Consider the following 23,436-nt stretch of genomic DNA (forward strand, 5'->3'; position numbering starts at 1 on the left):
TAAAAAAAAAATGACATTTCAGAACCAAGTAGTGCTGTACACATGAACAGTCAGAACTTAACTGGTTTATGTGCAGAGTAATGAAAGCTAGTTTTACGAGAAAAGTAAATTTTGAATTGTGTCTCCTGTCTGACTGTATTCATTTATCATGCTCTAGTCCACCCACAACTGAGTTATCAGGCAAGAACCTGGAGGCACGTATCAATGAAAGGTGAGTTGTGCATACGTGTGTCTTTATTTATCTAACTATAACTGAGCATACAAGTATTCACACACACAGGCACATAAACAAATATATCCATCCATCCATCCATGCATCCATCCGTACACACTTCTCTCAAACACATCCACTAACAAACCCATGCACACAGTGGAAACATACAACAAGGAGACAGATGGACGGACATTTGTGGAGTTTATTCTGAGAAGCCTGCATGGCCATAGAGAGTGGTTTTTAACAGGGTTTCCAATTCTTCTCCACGTAGCCTGTGTAGGTAACATTGCATCCTTTTCTAATGGAGTGATATAAAAAGGAGCAAGTCACAGGAGAGCTGCTGCTTCCTGTTAGTGTATTTGTCACCCTTAGTTCCTAGTAAGCAGCTTCTTAAAGGACTCAGATTTCCTGAGTTTGAGAGCCTACCAGATTGACAGAAGGGAGGAGAAAATCCTATTTGCAACATGGAGGAGATAGCAGCTGACAAGGAGCAGGGAAGCCCTGGGCAGAAAAGAATGGAGCTAATGGAACATGGACTTGTCCCTCACACTCCAGAGCTCTGTCAACATAGGAGGTTGGTGCTAAAACACAAACACAAGCACAGCACCTCATTGGATGCAGCCCTTCCTCAGGCCCACAGCTACTTGCCTGTGTCTCATGGACAGGAAAGACGAGCATGATGGGTGAAGGAAAAGACGTGATGGGGAGATCCAGGAAGTGGGCCATAGATGGGATTAGAGGGAGGAATGCCTACACAGTGGAGTTGAATGTAAAAGAAATTCACCCACAAAAGGCTGTCATGTATTGGCCAGCTCCAGTGTTAGAGAGTTTCAGTGAACTCTTGAGTCAGTGGGTCACAGATAGGTGTAAAATATGTGCTGCAATCATATAAAGTATGCTGTGTAGGGTAAATGGCATGGCAGATTCCAAAGAACCAAATACACACATGACTTGTGTAAGGGTAAGGCAGCTTACATGTTGAAAAGTAGTTGGAAGGTCAGGCACGGTGGCTCACGGTGGCTCAGCACTTTGGGAGGCCAGGGCGGGTGGATAACGAGATCAGGAGTTCAAGGCCAGCCTGGCCAACGTGGTGAAACCCCGTCAATACTAAAAATACCAAACTAGCCAGGCGTGGTGCTGGGCGCCTGTAGTCCCTGCTACTCGGGAGGCTGAGGCAGGAGAATTGCTTGAACCTGGGAGGCAGAGGTTGCAGTGAGCCGAGATGATGCCACTGCACTCCAGCTTGGGTGACAGAGTGAGACTCTGTCTCAAAAAACCAACAACAACAATAACAAAAAACAAACAAACAAAACCAAATAGAAACAAAAGCAATTGGAACTATTTTTAACTGAAATTATTACATCTAGGAAGTTACGTGTTGTCTTACTATATACATTTTAAGTTGTTTGGTACGGCCCTGTGTTGAATTGAGAGCACCTTCTAATAGGCTGGCCAATGCAATCTGTGGTATAAAGGAATACAGTTATACATGTATCTATGCATATACAAACACATGCATACATGCATTCATACACACAAGAGAGAGTTGGGCTATTGAGTGTGACAAGCATCCATGGGAACAAGGAGTTCCCTTGAAACTATTTCTAGAGTCCTCTCAGAATGAGCTTTGTATGCAATATTCTTTTGTTTTTTGGATGGAGGTAGGCAAATGGGGAGGAACTCATAGAGGGAGGCTTTTTATGTTAGTGTTTGTCACATTACCTTTCTGTGAGAATGAGAATGTGCTAGTAGTGTGGACCAAGGGAGAAGTGAATCCTGCTTGCAGCGAGAAGGAGATAGGAGTGGACAAAGATCAGAGAAATCCCAGCCAAAACAAAGAACAGAACTAATAACCCTGGAATTATTTCACCCCCTCCAGAGCTCTGCCGTTATGTGAGGCTGACTGCCTTTGCCCATACCCATCCTCACATGGGATGGAGCCCTTGCTTGAGTCCTCCAGCTACTTGGCCACAACTCTTGGGCAGGAAAGACAACTAGGATGGGTGAAAAGTGAAGAGGTGATTGGAGGTGATAGAGAATGAGGAACTCAGATGGGATTATAGGAAGGGGGACTTAGAAAGTCAATTTGAACTGGAATTAAATGCTCTCCAAGAATGCTGATACACATTGAGGTGTAGATACCCTTACTTGATCTGTATGCATCGCTATGTCCACAGCCTAAGATACTCACTGTTGGCATATGAAACCTCATTTCTAATAAAAAACAAACACCATCCCAGGTCAATTTAGTGATGTACATACTTGTGAATAATTAAAGTGTTACTGGGGAATAACACATAGACTAACTGTAGCTATTTGTTGCAAAACACAATGTGTCTGACTCTGACCACATTTGTCCTTTAGTCCCAATCCAAATGACCTGGCGGGAGTCATCATTGAGCGCTGCCCCAGTGATAGGTGAGTTATAAAATAGGTACACATGCACACATATAAAATATGTAAATATGGCCAGGTAAAATGGTTCACACCTGTAATCTGAGCACTTTGGGAGGTCAAGGCAGGCGGATACCCTGAGGTCAGGAGTTCGAGACCAGGTCGGCAAACATGGTGAAACCCTCTGTCTACTAAAACTACAACAACTAGCTAGGTGTGGTGGCAGGCGCCTCTAATCCCAGCTACTTGGGAGGCTGAGGCCAGAGAATTGCTTGAACTTGGGGAGGTGGAGGTTGCAGTGAGCCAAGACCATGCCACTGCATTCCACCCGGGACAGCTGGAGCGAAACTTTGTCACATGAAAAAAAAACAAAAAACATGTACACACACACACACACACACACCACACAGAAAACAGTGACAGAGAAAGAGACTGAGATTAGTGGAATTCACTCTCAGAAGTGTTCACGATAATACAGAGTGTCTTGACACAGTTTCTTTATCATCTCACTGTATCACGTAGAGATAACTTCCACATTTTTACAGTTGTTTAGAAAAAAACAAACAGACTATAGAGAGAGGCTTCTGTTACTGTCTTTTCACCATTTGTTAGTAGCAGTCAAATGCCTTGGAAACCCCTGGTCTCTCCATCTGTTACCACATGAGGCTACTGCCCCAAAGGTAAATCCACCCTCAGATTGTATGGAGGCCCTGCCTTGGGTCTGTAGTTACTTAACCCTATCTGAGGGGCAGGAGAGACATCCATGATTGGTGAAGAGTTACTGGTGGTATTTGAACGTGAGAAGGCAGAAAATTACAAGTTCAAGCAAGGTGGGTATTTACAAACTGAAGTTGAATTTATGTAAATTTTGCCAGAAACAGTAACTTGGGGATTAGGTTTAGGAGTAAAGAAATGTATGCAAACTTGATTCATTAAGTTTTTTCCACAGGCCAAAAAATTTAATTACAAACATCTAAAACCTCATTTGCACAGAAAAATTAAATACCAGGTTTCAAATAAATAACTCATTAATGTCAATTTTTCAGGGTAACTAGATTATGAATTGTAGAATAATTTTTGCTAATTTGTATCAGAAAATTAAGTCTAAAATGACATGTGGAGTCTTGCTATCTTCATTTTTAATCCTTTAGCTATTACCCCATTGAATCAAAAAGAGTAATATGTGCTAGAGTCATCAATGATGGGTGAGATTTCAAAATATAGAGAGAAAGAAGAGAGGGATATATTGAGATTGGTAAAATTCACTCACAAATGAAGTAATAAACAACTGCACTTAAATTGTGATTCATTAGACTGTTTGTTAAGGCCCAAGAGCACCTTTACATAATATAAGGTTTTCTCGTAGGAAAAAATGATATATTAATAGTAGATTCCAAATCATTGACATATACATTTTCAGAGTTCAACCAGTTTATAAATGTAGAGCAATTGTACATAACTTCAACTAGAAAAGTATGTCTCTGAAGTCACTTGACCTGACGTGTACATTTTTAATCCTTAGCACTGGCCCAGATAAAATGACATCAGTAGTCTTTCACGACTTTGATATATCTCTGATACAACTCACCTTTCAATGGTGGTGTCACTGAAAACTACTGATGTTATTAATTTGGGTCAGTGCTAAAGGATATGTTTACACACACAGACACATATAACACACACGTATAAATGTGTCTGTGTGTATATATATACAGATATATCTTTTATCTATATATGTAGTATATAGAGATACATAAATATGTATTTGTGTATATATATACACATATCTATATACATATGTCTATATATGTGCATATTTAAATGTGTATATATAGATCTATATATACATATCTATATATATAGATATATTCTTTAGCACTGACCCAAATTAATAACATCGGTAGTCATATATATATCCTTTAATATATATGAGCATGTGTGTATGTATATATGTAAACATATATGTATATATCCTTTAGCATATATATGTGTATATATACATATATAGTTTATATATACATATGTGTGTATGTATGCAGGTATATCTTGTTTTATTGTGCTTTACTTTATTGCCCCTCAGATATTACTTTTTTATAAACTGAAGGTTTGTAGCAACCCTGCATTGAGCAAGTCTCCTGGTATTATTTTTCCAACAGCATGTTCTCACTTTGTGTCTCTGTCACATTTTAATAATTCTTGCAATATTCCAAACTTTTTATTATCATATCTGTTGTGGTGATCTGTGATCAGTGATCTTTGATGTTGCTATTGTAATTGTATTGGGGCAATACAAACCATGTCCATATTAAGATGACAAGCCTAATCAATGACATGTTTGTTCCGACTGCTCCACTGACTAGCCATTCCCCCATCTCTCTCCTTCTCCTTGGGCCTCCCTATTCCCTGAGACACAACAATATTGAAAGTAGGCCATTTAATAAGCCTATGATGGTCTCTGAGTGTCCTAGTGAAAGGAAGAGTCACATGGCTCTCACTTTAAACCAAAAGCTAGAAATGATTGTGAGGAAGGCTAGACTTCTTGCACCAGTTCAGCCAAGTTGTGAATGTAAAACAAAAACAAAACAAAAAAGCCAAAAAACTTCTTGAGGAAAATTAAGACTGCTACTCCAGTGAACATACAAATGTTGAGAAAGCAAAACAGTCTGATTGCTAATATGGAGAATGTTTTAGTGGTCTGGATAAAAGATCAAACCAGCCACAGCATTCCCTTAAGCCAAAGCCTAATCCAGGACAAGGCCCTCACTCTCTTTGATTCAGTGAAAGCTGGGAGAGGTAAGGAAGCTGCAGAAGAAAAGCTTGAAGCTAAAAGGTTGGTTCATGAGGTTTAAGGAAAGAAGCCATCTCCATAACATAAAAGTGCAAGGTAAACAGCAAGTGCTGATGCAGAAGCAGCAGCAAGTTATCCAGAAGATCTAGCTGAGATAATTGATGAAGGTGGCCACACTAAACAACGGATTTTCAGTGTAGGCAAGATGGTCTTTTATTGGAAGAAGATGCCATCTAGGACTTTTATATTTAGAGAGGAGAAGTCAACGCATGGTTTCAAAGCTTCAAAGCACAGGCCAATTCTCTTATTAGGGGCTAATGAAGCTGGTGACTTTATGTTGACGCCAACAATCATTGACTATTCTGAAAATCCTAGGGCCCTTACGAATTATGCTAAATCAAGCAAGATGGGTGACTAGAGATGCCTGGTGCTCATCTCCCCTACAAGAAAGAACCGAGGCAAGAAATACACATCTAACATTTGATTGGAGTATCAAAGGCATAGTCCTGGAGTGCAGCAAAGGAGTGGAGACACACCTTTGGTGACTGGAAGTCCCCACAGAATGGAAGCACTCAGCTTCTGCAGCCCCTTCTCCCCCATCTGAATTGAATTGGCCTAGAGACAGGAGGTACTTCTCATTGCAGGGTGAAGGTAAGCAGAAGATCCCCACCAGCCCTACTGCCATCGCAAACACAAAGTCTTTACAACAGGAGAATCTCACAGTCTTTGCAAGCCCTCAGGCCAATTTGGAGTATTACCAAGAATTGACACAGCTGCATGCACTGGACTAGGAGTACAAGGTGAAAACTTCCCACCCCTAGAGACGTAAGCTGCAGCAACACAGCACCATCTTGAGACCAGAGTCATCTCTTGAGTGTGCCCTCCTCTGGGGGCCAGTAGCCACTGTGCCTCTCCAGCGCTGGAGCTTTATCTTCAGTACACCAAGCCCACATGGGTGGGTTAAAGCCACAATCCCAGCTGTGTGGAGATTGGTCCCAGGACTGGCTGTAACTCAAGTACTGCAGAGCAGGGAAATCAACCCCCACCACCACACTTCCAGACAGAGGAATAATCTGCAGTCCCATCCAGGGTAAACTCACTCTTAAGACAGCCAAACCACTACATGCCCTCTCCCAAGTGGGAGAGGCCCCTAAGCCTCTGAGCAGCTGATACACCCCCAGGTCAGCAGAGTATGAGCCCATGCTCAGGACCTGAGAAACAGCCCTGCAGGCCCCATCCACCACAGACATGCTCCTGGCCTGCCCAGGAGCCCTCTGCCATTAATAAGGGCCTGAGCAACAGTCCCACAGGCTGTCCCCAGCAGGCACACCGCCGAGTGGGCCTTGCACCTGTGTCTCAGACCTGAGAGACAAGCAGCTGTGTATGCCCAAGTCTCAGGGCCGAGAAACAACCCTGGGAGTTTACTCTGGCCAGCAGACTGTCAGGCCAACTAAGCAGCCACATACCTACGTCCCAGCTTGAGGAACAGCCCTATAGGCCACCCCTAACAGAAACACTCCCAAGCCAACTAAGCAGCTGTGCAACCTTTCATGAGCCTGAGAAACAGTCCTGTGTCCATTCCCAGCAGATGCACCTCCAGACCAGCCAATCAGCCATGAATGCCCATGTCCTGGACCTAAGAAAGAGCCCCATGGGCTACTCCCAGAAGACATGCCCCTAGGCCAGCCGAGCAGCCTCGTGCCCACATCCTGGCTCATAGAAGCAGTCCCCTGGGCTTCCCCTGGCAGGCACCACCCAGGCCAGCTGAGCAGCAGTGTGCCCACATCCTGAGCTAGACTAGCCCTATGGACTACCCCCAGCAGTCACACATCCAGGACAGCTGAGAAGTCATTTGACTATATCCCAGGCCTGAGAAACACCCCCTCTTGGCCAGCCCTGGCAAGGATATCTTCAGTCTAGCTTAGCAGCCATGTGGCAATATATTTGGCCCATGAGATTCCCCCAGCAGATTGGCCCCAGGCCAGATGAGCAGCTGTGTACCCACATACCAGGTATGGGAAACAGCCCTTCAGGCCACTCCTGGAGTGCATGCTTCCAGGCCAAGCAAACAGCTGTGTGCCAGCATCCTGGGCCTGAGAAACTGTCCTGCAAGGCACATCTGGCAGGCATGCCCTGGTTGAGCAACTGCATCCCCATGCTCCTGGCTAGAGTGACAGCACCATGGCCAGCCGCATAAAGCCATACTCCAAGTTTTCTGACCCACTGTATGCCTGCACACACCCCTACCCTGAGAAACAGCCTAGTGAGCCCGCCTCTGGCAAAGCTGCACCACCATCACCACAAACTTCCTTAGCCTAGGCCACTGAGTAACTTGCAAACGTTACTAGTGTGGATCACAGCTGAATAAACTACATGGAGACTACACTTACTGCATCCATGTAGAAGCAAGGCCAACATACCCCAGCGAACTGACACCCAAGACCCATTCATACAAATAAATTCATACAAGTAAACCTACTCCATAAGTGACTTTTTCACCAGATGCATAGAACTCAACATAGAAACACATCAACCATGAAAATGCAAGAAAACATGTCACCTACAAAGGGAAATAATAATTATCCAGTAATAGACCCCAATCATAAACATAGGAAATGATAGAAAAAAGAATAGTCTTAAGGAAACTCAGTGAGATGTAAGGTAATACAGATAGACAAGTCAATCAGGAAAACATGATTTGAAAGAGAAATTCAGTAAAGATACAGATACCATAAAAAGAACCAAACAGAAGCCCTAAGAGCTAAACAGTTCAATGGATGAAAGGAAAAAATGCAATCAATGGCTTTACAGACAAGAACAAGCTGAAGAAATAATTTCTGAACTTGAAGACAAGTCTTTTGAAATAACACAGGCAGGCAAAAAAGAATAAAAAAGAATGAAAAAAGCCTACAGGATTTATGGAACACCATTAATTTGATCAAATATTCATATTATGGGCATTCCAGAAGGAAAAGTGAAGAGAAAATGTGAGGAAAACATATTTAATAAAATGAGAACATAAAACTTCCTAACTCTTGAGAGAGAGCTAGACATCTAGTTCCAGGAAGATCAAAGAACCCCAAATACATTCAACCCAGACATTATAGTCAAATTGTGAAAAACCAAAGACAAAAATTTTTTAAAATAGCAAGAGAAAAGTAACACACTTATAATGGAATCCCCATTAGACTAACAGCTGATTTCCCAGCAGAAACCTTAGGCTAGAAGAGAATGGGATGATATAGTCGAAGTTCTGAAAGAAAAAACAATCTTTCAGCCAAGAATATTATACCCAGCACAGCTATCCTTTACAAATGAAGAAGACATAAAATCTGTCACAGATAAACAAAAACCAAGATAATTCATCACCACTAGACCAGCCTTACAAGAAATGCCCAAGGGAGTCTTACATCTGGAAGTAAAAAGATGATAACCACCATCATAAAAACATGCAAAACTTTAAAAGTCACTGTTAGAGTCAATATTTAAAGGAGAAAGAGAAAGAGATGAAACCTTATCACTGCAGAAAACTACCCAACTTCAAAAGTAAACAGAGAGGAAAAAAGGAACAAAACATATACAAAACAACCAGAAAACAATAAAATGTCGGAAGTAACTCCTCACCTACCAATAATAACTTTGAATGTTAATAGATTAAATACCCCATGAAGGATATAGACTTGCTGAGTGGATTAAAAAAAAAGACCCAACTATATTTTATCTAAAAGAAACTCACCTTACCTGTAAAGAAACATAGACTGATAAGGGATGAAAAAAGATATTCCATGCAAATGGAAGCCAAAAGTGAACAAGAATAGCTATATTTGTATCAGACAAAACAGACTGCAAGTTAAAAACCATAAAAAGTGACAAACAAGATGATTATGTAATAATAAAGGGTTCAATTCAAGAAATATAACATAATTGTAATATGTGTATAATTATAAATATGTATGCACTCAAACACCAGAGCACCTAGATATATGAAGCGAATATTACTAGATCTAAAGAGTGAGACAGACCCCATTACAATAAGAGTTGGGCACTTCAGTATCCCACTCTCAGCATTGGACAAATCATCTAGACAGAAAATCAACAAAGAAACATCAGACTTAAACTCCACCATAGACCAAATGGACATAACAAACATATACAGAAGATCTCACCTAACAGCTACAGAATGCACATTCTTTTCATCAGCACATGAAACATTATCCAAGATAGACCATATGTTAGGCTACAAAACAAGTCTCAACAAATTTTTAAAAATTGAAATTATATCCGGTATCTTATCTTACCACAATGGAATAAAATTAGACATTCATAACGAGAGGAACATTCAAAACTATGCAGACATATGGAAATTAAACAACATGCCCTTGAGTTGCAATGAGTGAAGAAAGAAATTAAGAATGAAATTTAAAAATTCCTTGAAACAAATATAACTAGAAACACAACATACCAAAACATAAGGGACACAGCAAAAGCAGTTATTAAGAAGTATGTTTTTAGCAATAAATGCCTGGATCAGAAAAACTAGAAAACTTTCAAATAAAAATTCTACCTCAAGAAAGTAGAATAGTAAGGACAAACCAAACCCCAAATTAGTAAAAGGAAATAAATAATGAAGACCAAACAGAAATAAACAAATTGAGGCAAAAATTACAAGAGGTTAACAACAAAAAGCAGGTTTAAAAATATCAACAAACCATTAGCTAGACTAGTTAAGAAAAAGAGGAGACCCAAATAAGTAAAATTAGAAACAAAAAAAGAGACCTCATAACAGATATGACAGAAATAAAAAGAATTATTAGAGACTGTTATGAACAACTCTACAATAAATTTGAAAACCTAGAGGAAGTGGACAAACTCCTTGACCCATACGACCTACCAAGACTAAACCAAGAAGAAACAGAAAACCTGAACAGACCAGAAACAAGTAACGAGATTGAATCAGTAATAAAAAGGCTTTCAACAAAGTCCAGGACCTGATGGCTTCACCACTTAATTCTCACTTGTGAAAAGAAGAGTCATTTGCTACAGCAAACTTCATTGTTGTCCTATTTTAAGAAATTGCCTCAGCCACTCCAACCATTGGCAACCAACACTCTGATCAGTCAGCAGCCATGAACATGGAGGCAACGCCCTCCACCAGCAAAAAGACTATGACTTGCTAAAGGCTCAGGTGATCATTAGCATTTTTTAACCAATAAAGTAATTTTTAATTAAGGTATGTACATAAGTTTTTTGAACATAATGCCATTGCAAACTTAACAGGCTACAGTGTAAGGTAAACATAACTTTTATATGCACAGGGGAACCAAAACATTTGTGTGAGTTGCTTAATGCAGTTTTTGCTTTATTGCAGTGGTCTGGAATGAAACCCACAATGTCTTTGAGATATGTCTATACACATTTATGTATTATATATCTGTGTACATATTCTTTTATATATCTTCATATGCATGTATATAGAAAGAGACAGAGAGAGAAAAGAAGCTAAAAATATGCAAAATTCAGTGTTAGGAGTATCCATGAGGAAAGAGTTTCTGGTTAATGATTGTAATTTTCTTTCTTAAATTTTAGGTCTTCCAGTGAGCTAAGTCATGTTTACTATATCCTTTAGATTCATGGGATTCTTGTTATTCAAATATATTTTTCATCACTATTTTGTGTAGCAAATATCTAATGATATATTTTTGCTTTTTTTTTTCTGGTGGCTAAAGTATGTTAGAACAACTTTCCAAGTTTGAAGTTGAAGATGCTGAAAATGTTGCTTCGTATGAGTAAGTCAGTTTGAAGTTTGAAAGGAGGGAGCCATTGATGGATCTCTTATCTTTAGTTAAACAGGGCTTACACTGAGACAAGAAGGACAAAGGGAAACTATGGAAAGATATCAAAATATATGGGTGGGAGGGTACACCTTATTTACTCCAGTTGAATTCTTAGACAAGTATTATTTTGAAAAAAAATTCCATCCATTCAGAAATAAATGTTCTTCTAGTTTGAAAATGTAAAAAGTATTCTTAGAAGAAATTAATTCCATTAAAAGTTTTTTCTTAAAAAAACAGGAATGCAGAATGCTACTTAACTCATCAATAATGAACGTTTCTCATTTTTACTGGATATTGTGTGATTCCCAATTTTGTAGATTTTGCCTATGAGCAAATAGTATTGATAGCAAAAGCAAACATGTTTTGCTGACTAAAGACCTCTTTATGCTCATTGGGATTTTATTCTTATTTGTTTCTAATCTCACTAGAGTACTTCCTGTTGCACTGACCTGAAGGCATTTTATCATGTACTCACTGTAATGAAACAATACATTCTTAAACTGGCTTGTGTCTGAACTGCAGACATATTCGGGAGATTTTTCTTCTGCTTCTTTCTTGCCCAGTTGTATAACCATTCTCCAGCTTGTGTCAATGCTGGAGAGGAAGTACTGCCATAGAGGAAGTTAACTCACCGTGGTTGTAAGCTGTTGGTGTCTAAACAAAGATTGGAAGCAAAGAGGGCAAATACAAATAGTTCTTCAAATTACCCTGAATTTGCCACTGAATTAAACTGTGTGTCTGCAAATTAGCTATACGTTTTCTGTAATGGAGCTGCCCAGGGCTGAAGCAAAATTAGACAGATTAAGCAAGGCAAGCATTTCATTCTTTCCCCACTCCAAAAAAAATAAAGCAGGTTTTCGTTTTATTTTATTTTTAAGTTACAAAGTCTCATTACATAGGTATCGGAGGAATTTGCAGTAGTCCCTGTGAGAAATGCTGGTGTTTCATACCAGGGGGATGATATTGGATTTATAGTAAAAGCTGGAATCAGTGCTTGGCTTTGACATCATATATTCATTCACCTGATACTCAGCAAGTCACTAACCCTCTTTAACTTTCAGATTATTCAGATGTAAACTGGTTATAATGCTATCTATGTACTGGATATTGTATTGTAAAAAATTAGTAATAAAACTAAAATAACATGCAAAAGTACTTTGAAAACTCTGTAGCTCCGTAATAGGTTTTATTCTAAAAACTGAAAATAACATAAGAGTTCATTAAAGGAAAATCAGAAAATACAATCAACAAATCTACCCACATATAGTCATTCTTAAACTTTGATGCATGCACTTCTAAGTTCTTTAAGCATATACTTGTTTTGTTTACAGATATGAGACCATACTTATTATTATTCTTTTGTAAATAACTTTATTACTTAATGACATCATGACTATATTTTTTGTTAATATATATTCATGTGCACTTACAACATTATTTGTAACTGTTATGTAATACTTCATGATGTAAATGTGCCATAATTTATTTAATAGTCAGATATTGCTGAACAATTAAGTTTTTTACAAGTTTTTAACTGTTACAAAAAATGAATATATTTGAGGCTAAATCTCTGTATATTGTTGGTTATTTGCTTGTTATAAATTCTCAGAAGTGGAAATTCTGTGTCAAAGGGAATGATTGTGACACTATTGGTATTGATATGTGCTTTAACATCAAGATGCAAAGTGTACATTTCTCCCCTCCCACACTTTACACTAGCTATCATTGGTTTCTTTGATATTAGTAAATATATTTGTTCTAATGCACATTCTTTGAAACACCTTCATTTACCCTTTTCTGTCTTTGGACTAAAAAGTTAAATCTGTTGATCCTTTTTCTATTTTATGTAATATAAGTAATTTCTCTCAGGTTGTCTTGCTTTTCACTATATAAAACTATTTAATCTTCATGTAATCAAATGTATCTGTACTTTTCTTTGTGATTTTGCCTTTAATGTTATTCTCAGAAAGTCCTTCTTACCCCAAGATTTTAAATATATTCACCAAAATTTCTGTTTTGAATTTATTTTCTTCATTTAAATAAAATATCTGCCCTGAATTTACTTTGTCTTAAGGTATAAAGTGTAGAAATTTACTTTTCTCCTAAGTGACTCATAGTTTTCTCAGCATGAGCATGTCATCCCCCTGTATTGTCCTTACCCTGTTTTAGTGATCTAGAGTGAGCAGGAAGACCAGAGTCACTACAGTGTTTTTCGTGCGTTGTATCATGGCCACCTCCCTACCCCCAGAGTCTGTACCAGAGAAAAATGTGTCCAGTGGGAGAGATAGCACCTGCCTTCAATACAAATCCCATTTCATTAAACATGGTCTTGTTAGTGTCATGTAGCTTCCACCTTCTATTGATAAAAAATGAGTCATGTTCATAGTTAATATTTGTGCTTTTAATTCAACTTTGATATTAATATTGGAACTTTTAGTGTTTTAAGGTTTAGTATCTCATATCTTTTTTTCTCTCTCTTTTTTTTTTTGAGCCAGAGTCTCATTCTGTCACCAGGCTGGAGTGCAGTGGCACCATCTCAGCTCACTGCAACCTCCGCCTCCCAGGTTCAAGCGATTCTCCTGCCTCAGCCTCCTGAGTAGCTGGGACTACAGGCACGCACCACCACGCCCAGCTAATTTTTTGTATTTTTAGTAGGGACGGAGTTTCACCATGTTGCTCAAGGATGGTCTCTATCTCTTGACCTCGTGATCTGCCTGCCTCGGCCACCCAAAGTGCTGGGATTACAGGCGTGAGCCACCGTGCCTGGCCCCTATCTCTTTATTTTTAAACTGCCATTTAAATTTAGATTTTGTCTCTCGTGTATAGCATGTAATGCCTTTAATTTCAAAATTATCTGAGAGTATTTCTCAATATGCAATATGAGAGTAATATGTTTGTATTTGTGATTTCTGGTATGTTTGGTTTTATTTATCATCTTTTTCTTTATTAAAAACACTTTGATATTTTCTTTTTAAATTTGTCTATATTTTGCTATTACTTGATTTGTTTTTATCCCTTGCATTTTTTATTGATATGCAAGTCAGAAGCCCGTTTCTAGTCTATCAATGTTTATATTTAAATGTTTAAAAAACATAATTATACCATTTTTCTCCATCAATATCGAGAATAAAACTGGACTTGCACCTGTGAAAGATAAGAAATGCGACCTGCCTTTACTTCTATCTTCTTCCACACCTTGAATCCTAGTGTAAGAATGCCTAAAAATTCAAATCAATACTATTATTCATGATTTTATATTATTTATCTTTATTTTTAGAATCATTTATTTACATTTTCACCTGCTACATTTTTATCCTACATTAACAATTATTATTTAGACCTAACTAATTCTGAGTTTTTATTATTTACCATCTTTTCTCTGTAAGTCATCTTCCTTATTTCTGTGTTCTTCATTTTGATTCATTGCTCAGCTGACTCAAGCACTTTGAGTAACTGTTTTCAGGAAAGGTACATGGAGAATATGCTTTGAGTTGCTGCATGTTGGAGTGTCTGTCTGTTGCTCCTGAGTGTGAACAGTACTTTTCCTGGAAATTGATTTATTGAGTCATAGTTACTTCCCTGCAAACTCTGCACATAACTGCTTGAAGCTGCATTTACATAGTACACTTTTTTTAACCAAAAAAGTCTCAATTGTATTTACTTGGTATAGTTTCAGAGGACACTGAAACAGATTAAGGGGCTAAAGCCACCCAAGCCACTCCTTCATGCCTTCGTAAACTGTCAGGCTTGGTTCTGTATGCTGACATTGTCAAGTGAGTTCAGATTTATGACATTTCCTTGATACCCAGAGATCCAGTAGACTGTGGGATCGGAGGTTCTTGTAGTAAGAGAATGGCAACTTGAGGAGAGAATTCACCTCTTTTGGCCAATTGATCCTCCATCTACGTCAGCCTTAACTCTCCAAGCCTGGGTGGAGGTGGTGGGTCCAGGTGGAGGAGGGGAAGGTTAGAAGGATTGGGGATTTCCCTTATCTCAGGTTAACCTAACATCATTCATCAAAGGCCAATTTTGTTTTTTTAGCTTTTATTTTAGGTTTGGATGTACATGTGAGGTTTGTTACATAGGTAAACATGTGTCAGGAGGTTTTCTTTTTACATATTATTTCATCATCCAGGTATTAAGCTTAGTACCCAAATAGTTATCTTTTCTGCTGCTCTCTCTCCTCCTACCCTCCCCACTTAAGTAGACCCCAGTGTCTATTTCCTTCTTTGTGTTCATAAGTCCTTATGATTTAGCTACCACTGATAGGTGAGAACATTCAGTATTTGGTTTTCTGTTTCTGCACTAGTTTGCTAAGGATAATAGCCTCCAGCTCCATCCATGTTCCCACAAAAGACATTATCTCATTCTTTTTTTATGGCTGCATGGTATTCCATGGTATATACGTACCACATTTTCTTTACCCAATCTGTCATTGATGGGTACCTAGGTTGATTGCATGTCTTTGCTATTGTAAATAGTGCTGCAGTGAACATTCATATGCATGTATCTTTATAGTAGAATGATTTATATTCTTCTGGGTATCTACTCAGTAATGGGATTGCTCAGTCAAATAGTTCTGCTTTTAGCTCTTCAAAGTATTGCCATACTGCTTTTTACAGTGGTTGAACTAATTTACACTCCCATCAACAATGTATAAGTATTCCCTTTTCTCTGCAACCTTGCCAGCATCTGTTATTTTTTGGCTTTTTAGTAATAGCCATTCTATTACTAAATAGCATGTGAAATAGTATCTCATTGTAGTTTTGATTTGCATTTCTCTAATCTGTGATATTGAGCTTTTCTTCATATGCTTGTTGGCCACATGTATGTCTTCTTTTGAGAAATGTCTGTTCATGTCAAAGGCCAATTTTGTCAGTGCCCCAGTTCTGCTCAGTATCTGCCCTCTTTGTTCTCTAGTCTTAGGCACAGGCTGTGAGCATTGTCTCAGGATTCATGGCTCTTGGGGTGGAATTTGAGTCCTGTGTTGGAGGCTTCAGTATGACAGAAACTTCCTGAAGACTTCTCCTACTGAAGCCTCCTTTGTTGGAGGCTTCTCCTCCTGAAGAGCCTCCAACACAGGAGACTTCAGTAGGACAAAAAAATTGTTCCTCATCAGCTACCTTGTCTCCAGCCATAAGGTAAAATGAGGCATTACTGGAGGCTCCATCAAACAGGTTCTCCTTCCTTTGACTAATGGAAGCAGCCTGGTCTTTCGGGTGTTTCTCCTTTGAAGTATATCTTACTAAAATGCCTTACCTCTGAAGTTCATTTGCAACCTCATATGCAACTCTTGCTAATGTGTATCTGTTCACTAGGTGTCTAGTCTGAGGAGATGACAAGAGCATCATTTACTCCCTGTGCTCATTCCTGAAACACCTTATTTTATGGCAGTGGAAACTGAGATCTGGTCAAAGTTTGATGACTTGCCCAGGCTGGCATTAAAATACAGTTCTCTTCTATCACCCTTTTCTGTCTTCATGCTATACTCCTTGAGTTGATGACCACAAGTTTAAGTTTAGTATTGCCATAAAGTTGGGGTTGGGGCTTTGTATGCAATGGAAATGTTACTAAACATCCAAAGTTTACTGTCTTATTTGCATATATTCTGGATAGCAAAGTAAAAAGGTAAAGTACTCATGGAGCAGGAAGAATAAAATTTTAGCAATTAGTAAAAAGTATTTTGTTATACAACTTCTGAATAATTTTATTTTAAAATTATATTTATAAAGGCCTTTGTTTTTTGGTTAAATTTACAATATAGGTTAGAAGAAATCTGATTAATTTTATTTTTACTTCTTTTTGCAGCAACAAGATTAAGAAAATTGTGCGTTCAATTGTATCATCCTTTGCATTTGGGTATGTGAGACATAGAAAACACCATGTATTAAATATATGAGACTTGGCTGGGCACAGTGGCTCACGCCTGTAATCCCAGCACTCTGGGAGGCCGAGGCGGGTGGATCACCTGAAGTCAGGAGTTCAAGAACAGCCTGGCTAACATGGTGAAACCACATCTCTACTAAAAATACAAAAATTAGCCAAGCATAATGGTGGGTGCCTGGAATCCCAGCTACTCAGGAGGCTGAGGCAGAAGAATCGCTTGAACCTAGGAGGCATAGGTTGCAGTGAGCTGAAATTGCACCATTGCATTGCAGCCTGGGTGACAGAGCAAGACTCCATGTAAAAAAAAAAAGAAAAAAAAATATATGAGTCTCATATATGTGAGACTTAATACTTCAATGAGGAACACTGAAATCAAATAACAAAAAACCATTTTTTGTTATATATATATGTCTCATATATATGTTATATAACATGTTATATATGTTTTGTTTTGTTACATATATAACATGTTATATATAATATATAATATATGATATATATTTATTATGTATAATTAATATATAATTATAAATAATTATATATTAATTATAAATATATAATATTATATATAACATGTTACATATATTTTGTTATATATGTCTCATATATGTTATATACATATATAAGTCTCATATATATCTTTGTTATATATATATGGGTCTTAATACTTCAATGAGAAACACTGAAATCAAATAAGAAAAAAGCATTTCCACTGTCCATCAGTTGCTAAGTAGCCATGTGCCCCATCTAATGTAATCTAATTTATCATGGAATTTTGGTTTAAACTGGACATTCAGACTTGCAAATAAATGGCTTTTGCCTAAGATTAATAGTAACATATTAATATTGTTTTTCTTCCATCTGCAAAGTAGAAAACAATATAATATTGTTTTTCTTCCATCTGCAAAAGTGACGTTAATGAAAATCAAATGTTAAAATTCTATAATTATAAGTAAAGTGTTTTATTAAGTACCTTATACATCTAGAATTACTCTTTAATTCCGGAAACAATTTACTTAGACTCTTCTCTACATAAGAGTAAGATTTCATACTATGATATAGATTTATGCAATATAATTGTTTCCTTTTGAATTAATAATATTTGAATTTCAGCTGCAAGTTTTTAAAAAAGTACTTCGAAGACTAATTCATCTTCATAGATTAGGCAAATAGTCTAATCAGTTTATGGAGAAAGTATTTAGAATATGTAACAGGAAGTGGCAGGAGGTACTGTAGAGTTCAAGACTCATATGCCCATCACTATGCTAGAAGTACCCATAAATATGGAATCATGTACTTGTTGAAAATGTCACTGATGGGCTGGGCGCAGTGGCTCACGCCTGTAATCCCAGCACTTTGGGAGGCCAAGGCGGGTGGATCACGAGGTCAGGAGATTGAGACCATCCTGGCTAACACGGTGAAACCCCGTCTCTACTAAAAATACAAAAAATTAGCCAGGCGTGGTGGCGGGTGCCTGTAGTCCCTGCTTCTCTGGAGGCTGAGGCAGGAGAATGGCCTGAACCCAGGAGGCGGAGCTTGCAGTGAGCAGAGATCGCGCCACTGCACTCCGGCCTGGGGGACAGAGCAAGACTCCATCTCAAAAAAAAAAAAAAAAAAAAAAAAAGAAAATGTCACTGATGAAAAATCTTGGTCTTTTAAGAGCTTATGTTACTCATGCTTTCATTTGGTTTTTATTAATAAATTCTTTAGAATTATCCAGATTAATGAGGGTTTATTTTTTATGAGAAATTGGTATAAACTTCTTAGGAAATTCTCAAATTTTAAGAAGAGTTTGCAAACAGACACAGGTGATTTTAATTCAGTTTTACTTTTCTCTCTTGAGGTGTTGGTCTGATGTGTCTACTATAAAAGGGCATGATAATATCTTGTGAAGTGGTTTGGTGAGAATTTTGTTTATTAAGAACTGCTTCTGTTGGGTGAAAACAGTGATTTTTCTGAGATTCTAAGGCATTACAGTTTTTCCTGCCACTGGGCAGCTTGATACTAAATAATAACATTTTGGTACCTGATCAGTGGCCTAAATATAGTATAGCTATAGAGACAAACGCCCCTTTATCTTTGCATTTATTTATTTATTTATTTTAGAATATTTGGAGTTTTCCTGGTCTTACTGGATGTCACTCTCCTCCTTGCCGACCTAATTTTCACTGATAGCAAACTTTATATTCCTTTGGAGTATCGTTCTATTTCTCCAGCTATTGCCTTATTTTTTCTCATGGATGTTCTTCTTCGAATGTTTGTAGAAAGGTAAGTTTGATTATTTTTATAATGCATTAAGCTATTTTGTACTTTTATAAGAAGCACTTTGGGAGGCTGAGGTGGGAGGATCCCAAGGTCAGGAGTTCGAGACAATCCTGGCCAACATGGTGAAACCCCGTCTCTACTAAAAATACAAAAATTAACTGGGCGTGGTGGTGGTTGCCTGGAATCCCAGCTGCTTGGGAGGCTGAGGCAGGAGAATCGTTTGAACCTGGGAGGCAGAAGTTGCAGTGAGCCGAGATCACGCCATTGCACTCTAGCCTGGGTGACAGGGCAAGACTCCATCTCAAAAAAAAAAAAAAAAAAGAAGCATTTTAAAATAATTAACAGGAGCATTCACCACAAACTGACTTAAGGGCCTTTGGGCCTTATGAGAACATTGGCGGTAGTCTGGCGGTACCCCCCTTGGCCTGTGTTTGAGGTGGCCATGGATTGATGCTCCTCTGCCTTTGGACAGGGGTGGAAAGAGTGGGAGGGACTGCATCTTGTGGTTTGAGTGACAGCTCAGCCATAGCACAATAAAACACTAGGTAGACTTTTAAAGTTTTTGATCTAGGCCCTGATTCCCAGACAGCACCTTTGGATCCACCTGGAGGCTAGGAGAACTTGCCATCCTGAAGAGAAGGACACAGGCCTGGCTGTTTTTACCATGTGATGACTGTAGAGCCCCAGGGCCTTCAGCAAACTTCTGCAATAGCTAAGGAGTGGTTACAGCAGGTCTTGGGCAAGACCCAGTGCTGTGCTGGCCTCAGGTCTGACCCAATGCAGTCACAGTAGTGGTGGCCACAGGGGTGCTTGTGTCACTCAACCCCAAGCTTTAGGTGCCTCAGAAGAGAGAGAGAGAGACTCTGTTTGTTTGGGAGAAAGTAAGGGAAGAAAACAAGAGTCTCTTTTTGGTAATGCAGAGAATTATCCTGGCTCTTGTCCAAGACGATTAAGGCAGTACCACTATGAGTCTGCAAGAACCACAGAGTTTAGGAGGCTTGGGGTGCCCCCTAAAGCAGATACAGTTTAGATCACAATATCCAAGTTCTTCAAATATCTGGAAAGCCTTCCCGAGAAAGATGGGTACAAACAAGCCCTGACAGTGAAAACTACAATAAATACAGTGAAAACTACAATAAATACCTAACTCTTCAATGCCCAGACACCAAAGAACATCTGCTAGCATCAACACTCTCCAGGAAAACATGACCTCACCAAATGAACTAAATAAGACACCAGGGGCCAATCCTGTAGAAACAGAGATATGTGACCTTTTAGACAAAGAACTCAAAATAGCTGTGTTGAGGAAACTCAAAGAAATTCAAGATAACACAGAGAAGGAATTCATAATTCTATTAGATAAGTTTAACAAAGAGATTGAAATAATTTAAAAGAATCAAGCAGAAATTCTGGAGCCAAAAAATGTAATTGGCACGCCAGAGAATGCATTAGAGTCTTTTAATGGCAGAATTCATAAACCAAGAGAAAGAATTAATGAGCTTGAAGACAGGCTATTTCAAAATACATAGAGGAAACAAAGGAAAGAATAAAAAACAATGATGCATGCCTACAGGATCTAGAAAATAGCCTCAAAAGGACAAATCTAAGTGGTATTGGCCTTAAAGAGGAGGTGGGGAGTGTAGAAAGTTTATTCAAAGGGATAGTAACAGAACGTCCCAAACCTACAGAAAGATATCAATATCCAAGTACAAGAAAGTTACAAAACATCAAGCAGATGTAACTCAAGACTACCTCAAGGAATTTAATAATCACAGTCCCAAAGATCAAGGATAAAGAAAGAATCTTAAAAGCAGCAAGAGAAAAGAAACCAATAATATACATTGGAGCTACAATATATCTGGCAGCAGACTCTTTAGTAGAAATGTTTCAGGCCAGGAGAGAGTGGCATGACATATTGAAAGTGCTGAAGGAAAAAAACATTTACCCTAGAACAGTGTATCCAGTGAAAATATCCTTCAAAGTGAAGGGGAAATAAAGACTTTTCCACACAAAAGCTGAGCGATTTTGTCAACACCAGACCTGTCCTAGAAGAAATGCTAAAGGGAGTATTTCAATCAGAAAGATAAGGACATTAATGATCAATAAGTAACAACCTGAAGGTATAAAACTCACTGGTAATAGTAGGTATACAGAAAAATGCAGAATGTTATAACACTGTAACTATGATGTATAAACTACTCTTATTCTAAGTAGAGAGACTAAATTATGAGCCAATCAAAAATATTAACTACAACTTTTCAAGACATAGTGGTATAATAAGATATAAATAGAAATAACAAAAAGTTAAAAAATAGGGAGACAAAGTTAAGTTGTAGAGTTTTTATTAGTTTTCTTTTTACCTGTTTATGAAAACAGTGTTATTATAAGATTAAAATAATGGATTATAAGATAATATTTACAAGCCTCATGGTAACCTCAAACCAAAAAACATAACAATGGATACACGAAAAATAAAAAACAAGAAACTAGATTATATCACCAGAGAAAATTACCTTCACTAATGGAAGACAGGAAGGAAAGAAGGAAGAGAAGACCCCAAAACAACCAGAAAACAAATAACAAAATGACAGGAGTAAGTCCTTACTTATCAATAATAACATTGAGTGTCAGCAGACTAAACTTTTCAATCAAAAGACAGAGTGGATGAATGGATGAAAGAACAAGACCCATCCAGGCATGGTGGCTCACGCCTGTAATCCCAGCACTTTGGGAGGCCGAGGCAGGCAGATCACAAGGTCAAGAGCTAGAGACCATCCTGGCAAACATGGTGAAACCCTGTCTCTACTAAAAATACAAAAATTAGCTGGGTGTGGTGGTGGGCACCTGTAGTCCCAGCTACTCAGGAGGCTGAGGCAGGAGAATCGCTTGAACCCGGGAGGCAGAAGTTGCAGTGAGCCGAGATGGTGCCACTGCACTCCAGCCTGGTGACAGAGCAAGACTCCATCTCAAAAATAAATAAATAAATAAATAAACTAAAAAGACCCATTGATGTGTTGCCTACAGGAAACACTCTTCTCTCATAAAGACACACGTAGGCTGGAAGTGGTGGCTCACTCCTATAATCCCAGCACTTTGGGAGGCAGAGGCGGGTGGTTTACTGGAGGTCAGGGGTTCAAGACCAGCCTGGCCAATATGGTGAAACCCCGTCTCTACTAAAAATACAAAAATTAGCTGGGTGTGGTGCCGGGTGCCTGTAATTTCAGCTACTGATGAGGCCGAGGCAGGAGAATCACTTGAACCTGGGAGGCAGAGGTTGCAGTGAGCTGAGATCACGCCACTGCACTCCAGCCTGGGTGACAGAGTGAGACTCAGTCTCAAAAAAAAAAAAAAACCCTAAACCAAAAACATGCTAATATATCTGACAAATATTGATGCAAAAATCCTCAACAAGATACTAGAAACTGAATTCAACAATATATGGGAAAGATCATTCATCATGACAAGTGGGATATCTCTCTGGGATGCAAGAATGGTTCAACATTTGCAAATCAACCAATGCGATATATTATATCCACACAATAAAGGATAAAAACCGTAAGATCATTTCAGTTGATGCTGAAAAAGCATTTGATAAAATTCAACATCCCTTCATGGTAAGCACCCTAAAAAAACTGAGTATAGATGTAACACACCTCAACATAATAAAAACCATATATGACAGACCCACAGTCAGTACCATAATGAATGGGGAAAAACTGAAAAGCTTTCCTCTGCCATCTAGAACACAATGAGGATGCCCACTTTTACCACTGTTATTCAACATAGTACCGGAAGTCCTAGCTAGCACCATTATAGAAGAGAAAGAAAGGGAATAAAAAAAGAAATCCAAATTGGGATGGAAGAAGTAAAATTATCCTTGTGTTTGCAGATGATACATTTTATTTGGAAAATACTAAAGACTCCACAGAAAAAACTATTAGAATTGATAAATTCGATAAAGTTGCAGGACACAAAATCAATATACAAAAATCAGTAGCATTTCTACATATCAACAGTGAACCATTTGGAAAGGACATTTAAAAAGTGGTCCTATA

General features: G+C 38.4%; 1 protein-coding gene across 17 annotated transcripts in view; it reads left to right on the plus strand.

Annotated features, from left to right (window-relative positions):
- The window catches only part of LOC103889448 (phosphatidylinositol 3,4,5-trisphosphate 3-phosphatase TPTE2-like), a 151,078-nt gene that overhangs the window by 68,554 nt on the left and 59,088 nt on the right, over nucleotides 1–23,436 (plus strand). For 15 of the 17 annotated variants that reach the window (XM_063714763.1, XM_063714762.1, XM_063714767.1 and 12 more), the window contains 5 exons: nucleotides 158–211; nucleotides 2,579–2,632; nucleotides 11,123–11,182; nucleotides 17,039–17,089; nucleotides 19,223–19,384. In XM_063714763.1, coding sequence (XP_063570833.1) covers nucleotides 158–211; nucleotides 2,579–2,632; nucleotides 11,123–11,182; nucleotides 17,039–17,089; nucleotides 19,223–19,384 — 381 coding nt within the window. The remainder of the gene's footprint in view (nucleotides 1–157; nucleotides 212–2,578; nucleotides 2,633–11,122; nucleotides 11,183–17,038; nucleotides 17,090–19,222; nucleotides 19,385–23,436) is intronic. The other 2 variants (XM_063714766.1, XM_063714765.1) reach the window with 1 other exon arrangement.

This window comes from Pongo abelii, chromosome 14 (genome assembly GCF_028885655.2).
Source record: "Pongo abelii isolate AG06213 chromosome 14, NHGRI_mPonAbe1-v2.0_pri, whole genome shotgun sequence".
Classification (NCBI taxonomy): Eukaryota; Metazoa; Chordata; class Mammalia; order Primates; family Hominidae; genus Pongo; species Pongo abelii.